The sequence below is a fragment of the Echinops telfairi genome, unplaced genomic scaffold (assembly GCF_000313985.2).
Source record: "Echinops telfairi isolate 266 unplaced genomic scaffold, ASM31398v2 ScPeMD7_25;HRSCAF=90, whole genome shotgun sequence".
NCBI classification, from domain to species: Eukaryota; Metazoa; Chordata; class Mammalia; order Afrosoricida; family Tenrecidae; genus Echinops; species Echinops telfairi.
In genome coordinates this window covers 19565469-19577472 of record NW_022103922.1, presented here as the reverse complement: position 1 = coordinate 19577472, position 12004 = coordinate 19565469, and the positions used below count along the sequence as shown (strand labels likewise).

The following is a 12004-nucleotide window of genomic DNA, read 5'->3' as shown; positions in this document are numbered from 1 at the left end:
TGCCATATTTCCAGACAGCTTCCATGTAATGGCATAAATAGTAAATTCTCTGGCACCATTTATTCTGCCTCTCTGAAAGCAAGAGTTGTAGAAATTAGCACAGTGGTTTGTACCTAAGAGCTGCTCCGTGAATGCTTGCAATGCTAAGGCTTATGGAATCCATTTGAGCAGACTAGGACTCAGGGTTCTGAGTCTCTGCTATCTAGACATTCTGGAAGTTGCACAGATACTTTCAAAGTAGGGTGGTGGCCGGACACGAGGTGCATTGACTGGGAATCAAACCCAGATCTCCCAAAGGGAAAGCAAAAACCTTACCACTGAACCAGAAACTATAGGAATTCGAACCAATAATGACTGACCCTCATTTTACACAATTTGGGAAGCTCAAAAGGAGCCATGGTGACGTAGTGTTTACACGTGGGGCTGTTAATCCCAAGGTCAGCAATTTGATACCACCAGCCCGCCTCTCCCCCACCCCCCTTAGGGTTGAGACTGATGAAGGAGCCATCAGCCCCAGCCTGGACAAAGGCAAACGGGGCCTAGACTTGGAAAGACATTGTCTTCCCCACTTCTCTAACCAGCTTGCAAGCTGTCGTCCATTGAACCAGAGTGAGATTTCACTTGGCAAGCGGACAAAGAGAATTTCCCCTAAAATCTCCTCGCAGCCTGGTGCCCGGGACACCTCTTGAATCCACCCCAGGATTCTGGGCTCCTGTCCCAAGACCTGATCTCCCAAGAGGCTGTGAAGTCCACATGGAGAGCACTGTTTGCACTGCCTGAAAGACAGCCTCCTCTCCTCTCTGCCCTAGCAACGGCCAGTGCACATGAAGCTCTTGGAAGCTGTACAAAATAGCTAATTGTTTGCATTGGACAGAAGAGTGTTTGGAGCTTATGCATCTAAACAGACAATTATTTTCTGCTCTTTGCTAGTAGCGCTGCCTGCCTGGTGGCTTTGGCAGATGGAGAAAGGAGCTAATCCGTAGGTTATAAGCAGAGGGTTATTGATGAAATGTCACCATCTGTGGGTGTCATTAAAATTATATGAGTCATAAAGAGTTGCTTTAGTTTTTGCTCAAAAATAAAATAATAAAAGGTCCATAGGGACGTTTCTAGGGATGTTGCTAGATTGTGGATGGCAGTGGGGTTTGCAAGTGTGAGGGGGGCAGTTTCTAGATGCATGGCAAGCCTTGTGGGTCTCTTCCAATCAGCCTGAGGACCTTCAGGAAGGCGGATCCACTGCTGGGGTCCCACTGCCTGCCTTGTAGGAGATGGGGTACTTCACGGAGACAGTGCCATGCTTCTATTCTCCCCATTTCAGTGGCATCTACAGAGTGGGCCAGTGGGTTGGGGTGGGGGGGGGGTGTCATTCCTTTGGGTAGCTGGTAGGGAACAGTAAGCATGTGTGTCTCCTGGACCCTCACTGGCTTCCCCAACACTGAGACACTGAGCTCCCTCACAACCCCGGCGGAATCCTTGGGAGTCTGGCCAGGCCAGAGTAGCCACATCTGCTCTATCTCAGAGGAGCAGAAATGGCTCCTAAGAGAAATGGGAGTTTTCTAGGGGATAGAGTGGGGGAGGGGTGGCACAAGCTCCAACGTCCCCCCGGGCCGAGTCCCCCAGGATGGGGAACAGAGAGCATGGGTTCATAGGCTACCTGGCTGAGGGTGAGGAGTGGAGGAATGGGTGGAATGGGGATCCAGGAACCCAAATAAGCATGACCAACTCCCCAATTCTGCCCAGTATGTACTCCCCTAGGTCCCCAGATGGCCCTATTTCTGATGGACCAGAACCTCACGGTTGGTGCTTGGAATCCGCTCAGGCATTTCCGGGAGGCAAAGGTTGGCAATGTGCTCCCCTTGGGATCAGGGTCAAGCAAGTGCCACGGTGGGGCTGCCCGCGTCGGAATGAACTCCAGGACGACAGAGAGCACCCCACCCCACCCCCGACCCCCCTAACTCCCTCATTCGTTGCTTACAGACCCTCTCATCCACAGCCACGTGCACAGCCCCGAGGAGGAAGAACTGATGTTACCAACCTTTGCCAGCCAAGTGTAGGATTCCTTTCTTACTTTGCAGAGTTCAAGGGTGGCTGACTGGTCGTTCTTGCTGTGTGCCTCTGACCGAGTAGACTTGGCCCCATCGAGTTTCTTAGACTGAGATCTCGGAGGGAGCAGACTGTCACCTCTTTGCTTTGGGACCCCCCCCCCTCCCCGGTGGGTTCTACCACCCACCTTTCCATTAGCAGGCGAGACTCCTGCCTGACCTCTACTGAGTCCTTTTTGACCTCCACCAGCCTGAGCCTGCCCCTTCTGTCACCTCAGGGTGGGGTGGGGGGGGTCAGCGTCCGCTGCCGGAAATAATGAGCAGGCTGGAAGCGAGAGAGCCACAGGGGGGCTGGCACTTCGTGAGGCCCGCGCTGTTATTTATACGGTCTCAGAAGGATGCAGCCGCGGAAACGCGCCTGGTGGTATTTTTAGATCTGATGCCTGGCCCGCTGCTGCGCTTTTCCTCCCCACAAGCAGGGGCGGGGGTGACTGCTGCTGTCCCGCGGGACTGTTTGGGCGACTGGAGGGCCCCTCGGAGAGGTAATGGCCATCCTCCAGCCCCAGACCCTCCTGTGTTGGCCAGCTTGAGGGCCTCGGAGCCATGTCCACACCCGCCTCTCCCTGCCAAGTGGAATGCACCCACGTTGACACCCTGACCCCTGGCCCTGCGCCGATGAGACCCACCGACCAGCAATGTGTCTGACCCCCTTTCTCCACCTGCGGCTGGCGGCAGATGGAGGCAGGGATGTGCCTAAGCCTCGGTTTGCAGGCAAAATGGTTTCGAATGGACAGAGGGGTTCCGCAGGTCAGCAGCTCGCAGTTGCTGGGTCATCCAGGAGTGAGGTGATGGCGTTCTCTCCTTGGGCCCCTAGGGTCGTTGGTCCGCTCAGACTCCCTCCCCCCGGATGCAGGAATCCCAGAGTTTCATCCTGAGTGGGAAGGGAAGCCAGGGCATGGATTGGGGTGGGGGACTTGTTCAATGACTGGAGTCTTCTGCTCTGCCGAGCAAGTCCTCATCAAAAGCTCACTCTCCGTGCCTTAGGCCATTCTAATTGAACAACTGGTTGAGACAAGTGAGACATTCAAGAATGTTCCAGAGAGAAAAGGCAGTTCTGAACGGGCTCCCAAGTGCCTTGGCTTGCTTCTGGGGCAAACAGTCGGGGTCCTCTGTCAGACCAGAACACAAATCGGAGTTCCTGGGGGAAGTGGCTGTGGTGAAGCCCAGCGCTTTTCACTCTGTTGCTTTGTCGATTGTGTCCAGTGCACCTCGTTGTTGTTCACCTGGTTTGCTGCCCCTTGTTTTTGTCACAGACCACGGAGGCAGTGGAGGAGGAGGATGACCAGCCACTGAGCCTGGCCTGGCCCACCAACCCCCGCAAGCAAGTCACGTTCCTGATCGTCCTCCCCATCGTGTTCCCTCTCTGGATCACCCTACCGGATGTTCGCAAACCTGTGAGTACGGCCTTTCTTCCTAAAGTAGGTTTGCTGTACTAAGAGCAGCGCGCCTTGCTTGCTCCCTGGCAGTATGGGAACCTGTTGTTTCTATCAAAGCAGAACAAAACAAAATTCAGTCCCCCTGAAAAGGAGTGTGGTGGTTACATAATCTGTTGTCGATCTGAGACTTTTGAGTGAACGAGTGGAGTTTAGTTTGTCAATCAGGTCGCACCTGATCACCTCCTTTGGAGACGCTCAGGAGATAAATAGTTCCCCGGAGACAGGACACACACTCACTCCCTGGGATATTCTCTACTGACAAGACCCACGGGGCGATGTTGACGGCAGCGAGAGCCCTGAAGCCGGAGGAGCCACGTGGAGACCCCCACCAGCGCTGAGATGTCTAGACCACTGCTGAATCCACAAGACTTTCCAGCCCCCTGGCCAGTGATCTTCCTGCATTCAGTGTCGTTACAAGCATTGCGTGAGACTGAAGAGGAACTTATAGATTGATATCGGACATATGGGCTAATATCGGATTTAGGGACTTAATCTGAACTGGGCTGGGATGTTTTCTCAATATTGAATTGCTCTTGTATATAAAGCTTTCTTGCACGCACACACACACACAAAGAGCAGTGCTCAGCAGTGCACACCGTCTGCTTCTGTTTGTGTGAGCAGGGACAGGGAAGGGACTGTCAAATGAAGAAACGGCCTGGTCATCAACGACCTATTCTCAGAAGCCACGTGGAGCCCCTTCCCCCCAACTCGACTGGCCAAAGCAGTCCTACAGCCATGCTGAGTCAAAGAGAGGAGACCAAAAGTTCACCTAACAGGTATCCATCTCCCGGAGTAGATGACACTCTTGATGATAGAAGTATCAAGAGATTCCCAACCAGGTTTGGAAACCACCATTGTGATTGTCTCTGGAAAGAGGAATGGGGAGAGGCAGGAGGAGGCCAACTGCTTTTTGTTGTTGAACATTCTTGTAGCCAAGTTCCTGGATCAGTTATTCAAGCCAGAAGTTAATTTGAAGAGCTAGGTTCGTGTCATGCAAATGCTTCTCATGTTTGCGCTTGTTCTTCCGGTTTGGTTCATCGTCATTATAACGGATATGATTATCCACCATGACCACATACTGGATGCTATGGGCACAGACCCAGCCTATGAAGAGCAAACGACAGCCTAAATTTAGACCAAATCAAAAGTGCTGCTCAGTGGAGTTCATGGGCCGTTGCCTCAGGAAATGAAAGAATTAATGAAAGAGCAGAGTCAGCGCACCTTTTTACTATGGGCAGACATGACGTACACAGCCAGCAGGAATGTACATGCAGTATGCATCCGACTCTCCCCCGGGTAATTCCTGTAAGCTGTATGTCAGCAAATGCCTAAGGTAGAAATGATTGGTAGCACAGGTACAGAGAGCCGTAAGCACGACAAAGGGAGCAGACTCCGTTTGGTCATTTGTCAGGGCACAGAGTTGAGGTTTCAGATGCAGGGCTGACACGGCACAGCGTGGGCTCCTTCCCATGGCCCATGCTGCCTGAAAGTAGATACCTGAAAACTCATTTCTGTCAGTATTTGGGATTGAATAACGTGGTAACGTTTCACTTAATTCCCAAATCTTCACAAATCCCTGGATGATCCCACTTTCCTCAATGGAAAAAGACTGAATAAACAGGTGTCCCATTGGCCTGGCCTGGAAACAAGCCAGTCTGGGAGAGAGCAGTGCCTTGTCAAGAGCAGGCTAGGAAAGAGCCCCCTTGTTTAGGAACCTCAGCATTGGAGGTCTACGTAAAGGATGCACGCAACCAGTTAGCCTCATTCAAGCAACATCTAGGCTTCTCTATCCAAGATGCAGTCGGTTTCTCAACTCAAGAGCCCTTTGCTAGCCCTTGAACTAACATTATCTGGATCCCTGTCTGTGGCTGCGTGTCGACCTCCTCTTATTAGTCAGTCAACCCTCCTCTACCCTGGGCCACACCGTGCAGGGATTCAGAAAACCACATCTGCCTCCCAGCTTATCTTCCTTAGACTAAGCAAAAAATTAGGCTAAATAGCAAAGCAATGCAGAGAGAGAGAGACACAGACAGAGAGAGGGAAAGACAGAGAGAGAACATTTCAGAAAAGCTATGGGAGGAAAATCTCACATCCAGTAATGTGGCTGTAGGTTTCGGGGAAGCCACGGACAGTGATCCAGGTAACGTGCAGGAATGGGAGGAAGAGGCCAGGAACTCAAAGCCCAGGCCTATCAGAGTTGGGTAGGACTTAATCCAAGGGCTAGCAAAGTGCACATCCTCTTGGGCAGCTGAGTGGAGAGGTCCAGGAGGGAAAGTTGGAAAGATCAACGGGAAGACCGAAGGTTCCCAACCAAGAGCTCCTGAAAACAAACTCACTGAGCGCCACTCCGGCTGATGTTTCTCTCCGGAGAAGTGCGAAGCGGGAAGACAGAGCTGGTTATGGTGGTCTCCTCTGTAGGACCATTGCCTCCTTGCCCATTCACTAGACAGTGCACCTGTAAGCCCCTGGCCCTGGAGCATAAGCTAGAAGTGCCCCTGACTCGCCCTGCACTGCTGCCCGCAGACACCACCCCTGCTGGACTGGATGTGTTTGTCCTTTCCTGAGTATACCATGAACTAGTCCAAGCAGAGATTCCAAACCAACTCCCAGGTGGTAGTTTTGCAAATTCCTCAGCAAATATTTATCGAGCACGTATTACATGCCAAGCATTGTGCTAGGGGCCCTTGAGACGTACGAAGCCACAGAACTCAGCATGTCTCTCTTCAAGTAGTTCTACATGTAGTAAAGGAAATACCCACATACAAGGTAGCTTCAAAAAGCTCGTGGAAAAATTCCTTTATCTTTTCACTCCACTCTTCCATGAACTTTTTGAAACTCCCTCATAGGTGGTTATGTCCTGTGTCATATGTCGTATTTCTGCAAGAAGTTCTAGTGGCATAGGTGATTTTGTGTTGAGATGCTAACCACCAGGTCAGCGGTTCAAAGCCACCAGGTGCTGTGAGGGCAGAAAGGTGAAGCTTTCTGCTCCCTAAAGACCGACAACCTTGGAAACCCTGAAGAGGCAGTTCTACTCTGTCCTGTGAGGTCACTATGGGTCAGAATTGATTCCGTGGCAATGAGTTTGGGTGGTTGCTGTTTTCCGTATTTTTGTGTAACTACAGGGCAAAATTAAACAGGTATATTAGTGACAGAAGATTGCCTTGAACCCAAGTCTCCATATTCCAGAGCATTTTCACTCTTCCACAGAATTCAGTGTGGTTCTTCCCTCACCACCCTGGGGCTGGACAACCTGGGGAAAGGCACGTCTCAACCCTGGGTGTTGGAAATTCTGCATCCGCGGTGGTATGTTAGGATTAAAGAAAATAGAAATGAAGAGAGAACCATCAAGAAGCTCAGCCACAACAACAAACCTGCCATCGAGTCAATGGCGACTCACAACGACACTCTAGGACAGGGTGGAACCGCCCCAGGAGGTCTCTGAGACTGCGCCTCTTGCTGGGAGTAGACAGCCCCATCTTTCTCTCACCGAGCAGCTGGTAGCTGCTATGTAAGATGACCGTGCATGCCAGTTTGCCTAGCCTGGTGCCAGCTTGCTCGGAAAGCATTCTAGTTTGGAAGATCAATTCTGCGTTCATCCTTTGCCAATGCAAAATGAAGAAGACCATTCCAGCCAATACAAAAGTCCATAGGTGGCTTCCTGATGAAGCGTAACCGAGAATCGTTTCATTACGTTTGATCTGGCATTATATGTCTTACGTGGTGTAACATACTACCCCAAAACTCACTGACTTACAACAAGAGCATTTTTGAGGGCATCAGCAATTGGGGCTGGACTCAGCCAGATGGTTCTTCTACTGGCCCGCGGGGCTCACTCAGATGGCTGCGGGATGGTTGGCAGAGGTGGGGCTGGCTCAGTGGGACAGCAAACCTTGTGGTTGTCAGTTGCCAATTCCAACTCATGGCCCAGCTCTGCGCTACCTACATGGGCATTAGCATGTTTGAGTGCATGGCTGTCTTAAGCAGACTAAACCTAAAACAAACACGTGGCCACCAAGTCTATTCCAACTCAGTGACCCTCTAGGACAGAGTAAATCTGCCCCTTATGGTTTCCAAGGCTGTAATCTTCATCGAAGCCTAATACCTTATCGTTCTCCTGCAGAGCAGCTGGTGGATTCAAACCACCAACCTTTTGATTAAGAGCCAAGTGCTTAATTGGTGCGCTGCCTAGTGACTCCTGAGCAAAAGCTGCTGTTCTCAATTGAGCACTGATGGGCTGAGCACTTTGCTAGACGCCTAGTGAATGTCAACTTCCCGGAACCACGAGCTGTTGTCATGCCCCCCTTTTACAGTTACAGAATGGAGCTGCAGAGAGATAGAATCATTTGCATAAAGGTGCGTCGGGGCTCATTGGTGGGCAACGATCTAGCTCCAGGTCCTAGCAGCCCAGAAACTGCACCATTCCTCTCTCAAGTCGCTTTGGAAAATTGACAAAATAGGAATGCCCCAAAGCCTTGCACAGTGAACATTTGTTGGATTTGAACCGGTTTAGGATACACCCAGTTTGCACAACCAGCAACTTTTTCAAGACAAGCAAATACCACGCTGGTGTTCCGAAAGCTTTCTAATGAGAACGTTCACCATCAAATAACACAAGTAAACCATTCCATGGGGAGTAAAATGGCTGGCCCATGGACCACATGGCGTGCTTGTCTACTAAGTAATATCAGGCCTCTCCCAGCAGATCTCAGGGTGAGCCACCCTTTTGAACCACAAATTGCATGATTTTTCTTTCTGATGATGCTGGGAATGAAATAACTAGTACAGTGGCTAGTGGGCAGCCATGGCTGGAACGAGGCCCTGGTGTTCAAATTAAGAGTCTCAGAAAGAAGGTAAGGAAGATGGGCTTCTTTGGTGGGGGCTGTGAGGTTGGAAGTGGTAAGGTGGTCTGACAGTGGGGAGACCCTGAATTTAACTCCTGATGTGAAAAGAGTTGATTGTTCCAAGCAGGAAGGATGAGGAAGGCCGGGTGTGGCTGTACAGCTGGGATGCTTGCCTCTGTTTCCCTCACGATGTCTTCCATTTCTGACAGTCAGAGCAGAGCATGGAAGTATAATGACACTGATCATTGTGCCTGTGACTGGAAATATCCGAGCATTATTGCCCAGGTATTTTAAGGAACAAATCAGTCTAACTGAGTTGTTAGGTTACATGATGTACAGTCAGGCAGACCTGGGTTTGAATTTCATCTTTCGTTCAAGATTTGCATACAGAGCAGGTGCTCGGCTTCTTCCTGACCCTCATGTAGGATTAAGACCTTGACAATTAACAAAGAAAACTAGTTTTCAACCTTTTTATTGAGCCCTTAATATGTGAGATGCAGTCAAATGCCCATGTATTACTAATTGGCTCCTTGATTCAGACTCATGAGGCTCAAATTGGAATTAGAGACATGATCGCTAACGTGTGCATTTGATTATCACTCCATGACTGTCTTAGTTCTGGTTCCTGCCTTTCTATCTTTTGACTCACCCTATTCTATAGCTCAGTGATGCTATTTTTCAGATAGAAAATATTTTCTAGGGATTTGCATCTGAAGTGTGGCATTACCTCAACACACAGACATGCAAAGGTACAAAATGTCACAGTCGATGCCACATGTAGTAAATGAACGAACCTGGAAGGAGAGGCATCCCCGTGAAAGGACACCTCTGCAAGAGGGCATCCCAGCCTAAGCCTGCCACAGCCAATGCCTACCACTCTCCACTGCTTCCTGGAACAGTCAGAGTGGATTGGAACAAACTGGCTGCTGCTCAGATGGCTGGGTGGCCCCACACCTTCTCACATCCATCACAGAGCGCAGAGACCAATAACGATGGTTGTCAGTCAACTTTGACTCATGGTGACTTGTGTGTGTCAAAGGAGAACTGGGCTCCAGGGCGTTTTTCAGTGACTGATTTATGTTTTATTTTTTAGTCTGGGGGCAATGGAGGGGTGGCCTTTTTCTGGAGGCACTTCTGGGTGGACTTAAGCCTTCCACATCTCGTTGAGTAGCTGAGCTTATGACCTGGGTGCCACCCAGGGACTCCAGCAGAGCATAGCTTTGGGACACCAAGTCCTTGCCATCAGTTAGCACCCTGAAACAGTGGCAAGGTTGGGGGGCATGGAGACAGAAACTCTAACCAGCTAAATGCCTGAAAAACTTAGATCTGATCTCTTAGCACTGGTGATTCCAAGGCTTGTAGAATTTCTTCTCCAGCATCCAGCTGAACTCCCTGCATTGCAGGCATTTGCTTTCAGGTATGAAGGTCCAGCTCTTTGGGCACAGTGTCTCCCCTCGAATGGGGTCCTTGCTTGGCTGCTAACTGGGAGTTCCCTCCGAATAAAAGTCTGACCATCTATCACTGGGGTGGGGGGGGTCTACCACTGAAACCCTGTGGAGCACAGGTCTACCCCCGTACACATGGTGACACCGTGAGTCAAAGGTGACCCCCCAACAGCTGGTTTTTGTTTGGGGGAGAAGGGGCTTGTTTGTATTTTAGAGAGTAGAAGGATGGAGACGGCATTTCAGAGCGAGGTTTTGGCTTCTCCCTGTGGCCTGCTGCCCTCCCCCAATTTCAGCATGCCCACTCGATCCTCAGGCACCCCTGCTAATGAATGGACTCTTCCCCCAAGCCCCCCCAAAAATGCAGCAATTGTTGAAAGAGAAAATGGTTATTGTGAAACTTAACAGAACCGCGGGAGTGAGAACAAAAGCATGTATTGAAATTAGTAACAAGAACACACGCCTGGTGTGGACGGATAGAGGCCGTGTTGATCGTGCCCCTCATTCTAGATCTTCAAAAGGTTACTGTGGACGCATCTCTTTCCCTTTGAATGAAGCTCTCAAAAGCCAAGGCACAAAGGGTTCCACATGACTGCCCAAGGCCAGCCCTTCCGAAAATTGAGAGAGCTTCCCCCCAACCCGACTCCAGGAGCCATTTCTCTGGACAAAATTGGATGGCATTATCAAGGCAGAAAGGAGCTTGCTTCTCAGTGTGGAGAGTTTCGCCGTCAAAAGCATTTGACAATAATAGTGAGAGGCTCTCGGACAGCCTTCTGCTGCCTGAGCATGTTTTAAAGGACCCCTATTTGCTAAAAAATGACATCCCAGAATGCCACTGCTGTGCAAGCCTGGGCTTACCTTAACGGGGTCAGGTAAGAAGCACTGCACTTTAAGAGTGGTTTGGGCTGATCTTGGAAGAAAACTCCCTATGTGCTAGACCCGTCGGCCTGAGCTTGCACTTACTCCCAGTGCTCCAAGCAGAATTGGATATAATCTCGTTAAGGATGGAGGACATAGACAATCATCCTCTCTGCCACCCCGTGGAGATCAGGGTGATGGGGCCCCTCTGCCTTGGCCAACATGTGCGGTTCAAGCGTCCACTAGGCTGCTAGGACTCGTGAATCTAGAGACGGTTGTAAAAGCAGCCAATTTATTTTTAAGCCTATGAGCCTTCTTGGTTACTGCTGAATGTAATCGATCCCATGGGTTTTCTGGCATGTGTCATTTCAGGATACGTGGGGGGCGAGCAACAGAACCTGATTCTAATGAACTTGAGCACAAGGCAAGAGAGCAAGAGAAGGAGAGAAAACCCGGCATGAGGAGCAGATGGAAGGGGAATCTGAGAACCTAGCAGTAGGGACTCGCAGGCCTTCCCTTCGAGAGACCTCCACCTTAGGGAGCCAGCTTTGTGGTGATTCCAGACCAACCATGTTCATATTCCCCAGGGAGACTCATTGTCCCAGCTTGACCCAGGGGCAGCATGGAGCGTGTTTTGATGGGCAGGTCCGACAAACTCTCACGGCTATCGAGTCGATGTTGACTCGTAGTCAGCCCCTGTGGGTTTCTGAGACAGTAGCTGTGTACGAGAGAAGAAATCCCATTCTTTCTCCCTCGGAGCTGCTGGGGGTTTCGAACTGTGGACCAGGGGATCGCAGCCCAAGACATGACCACAAGTCTACCAAGAGTGCGGGAGAAGTGGAGGAGAAATAGCTACATGAATGGTTTTAAATAACTGTGCCTGGCTCTCTTGCAGTCCATGAAGAAGTTCTTTCCTATCACGTTCTTCGGCGCCATCTCCTGGATTGCGGTGTTCTCCTACTTGATGGTCTGGTGGGCACACCAGGTAAGACCTAATGGCGACACCCCTCCGGCTGCTTGGCCTCTGGCTTCCAAGTGGTCAGTCGATGCATGGACTTTCAGAGATTGTCACACCAGCATTGGGTCCCACACAGGCAAGTTATACAAGAGCCTAGATAAGGTGACCAGATTTTAACATTGGTAAAGCGGGACACCATTGATAAAACTCATATCCTGGTAAAATAGCCACATGGCAGCTGAAAACTGTATACCCTAGCTTGTCGTGCACTTTCCAAAAATCAGGACTTTTTTAAATTTTTAAACATTTTATTAGGGGCTCATACAACTCTTTATCACAATCCATACACACATCAATTGTGTAAAGC

At 50.3% G+C, this 12004-nt stretch overlaps 1 protein-coding gene across 3 annotated transcripts in view; it reads left to right on the top strand.

Moving 5' to 3' along the window:
• Positions 1-12004, top strand: part of SLC24A2 (solute carrier family 24 member 2) — a 273697-nt gene that overhangs the window by 254100 nt on the left and 7593 nt on the right. For all 3 annotated transcript variants that reach the window (XM_045289183.1, XM_045289181.1, XM_045289182.1), the window contains 2 exons: positions 3356-3496; positions 11575-11664. In XM_045289183.1, coding sequence (XP_045145118.1) covers positions 3356-3496; positions 11575-11664 — 231 coding nt within the window. The remainder of the gene's footprint in view (positions 1-3355; positions 3497-11574; positions 11665-12004) is intronic.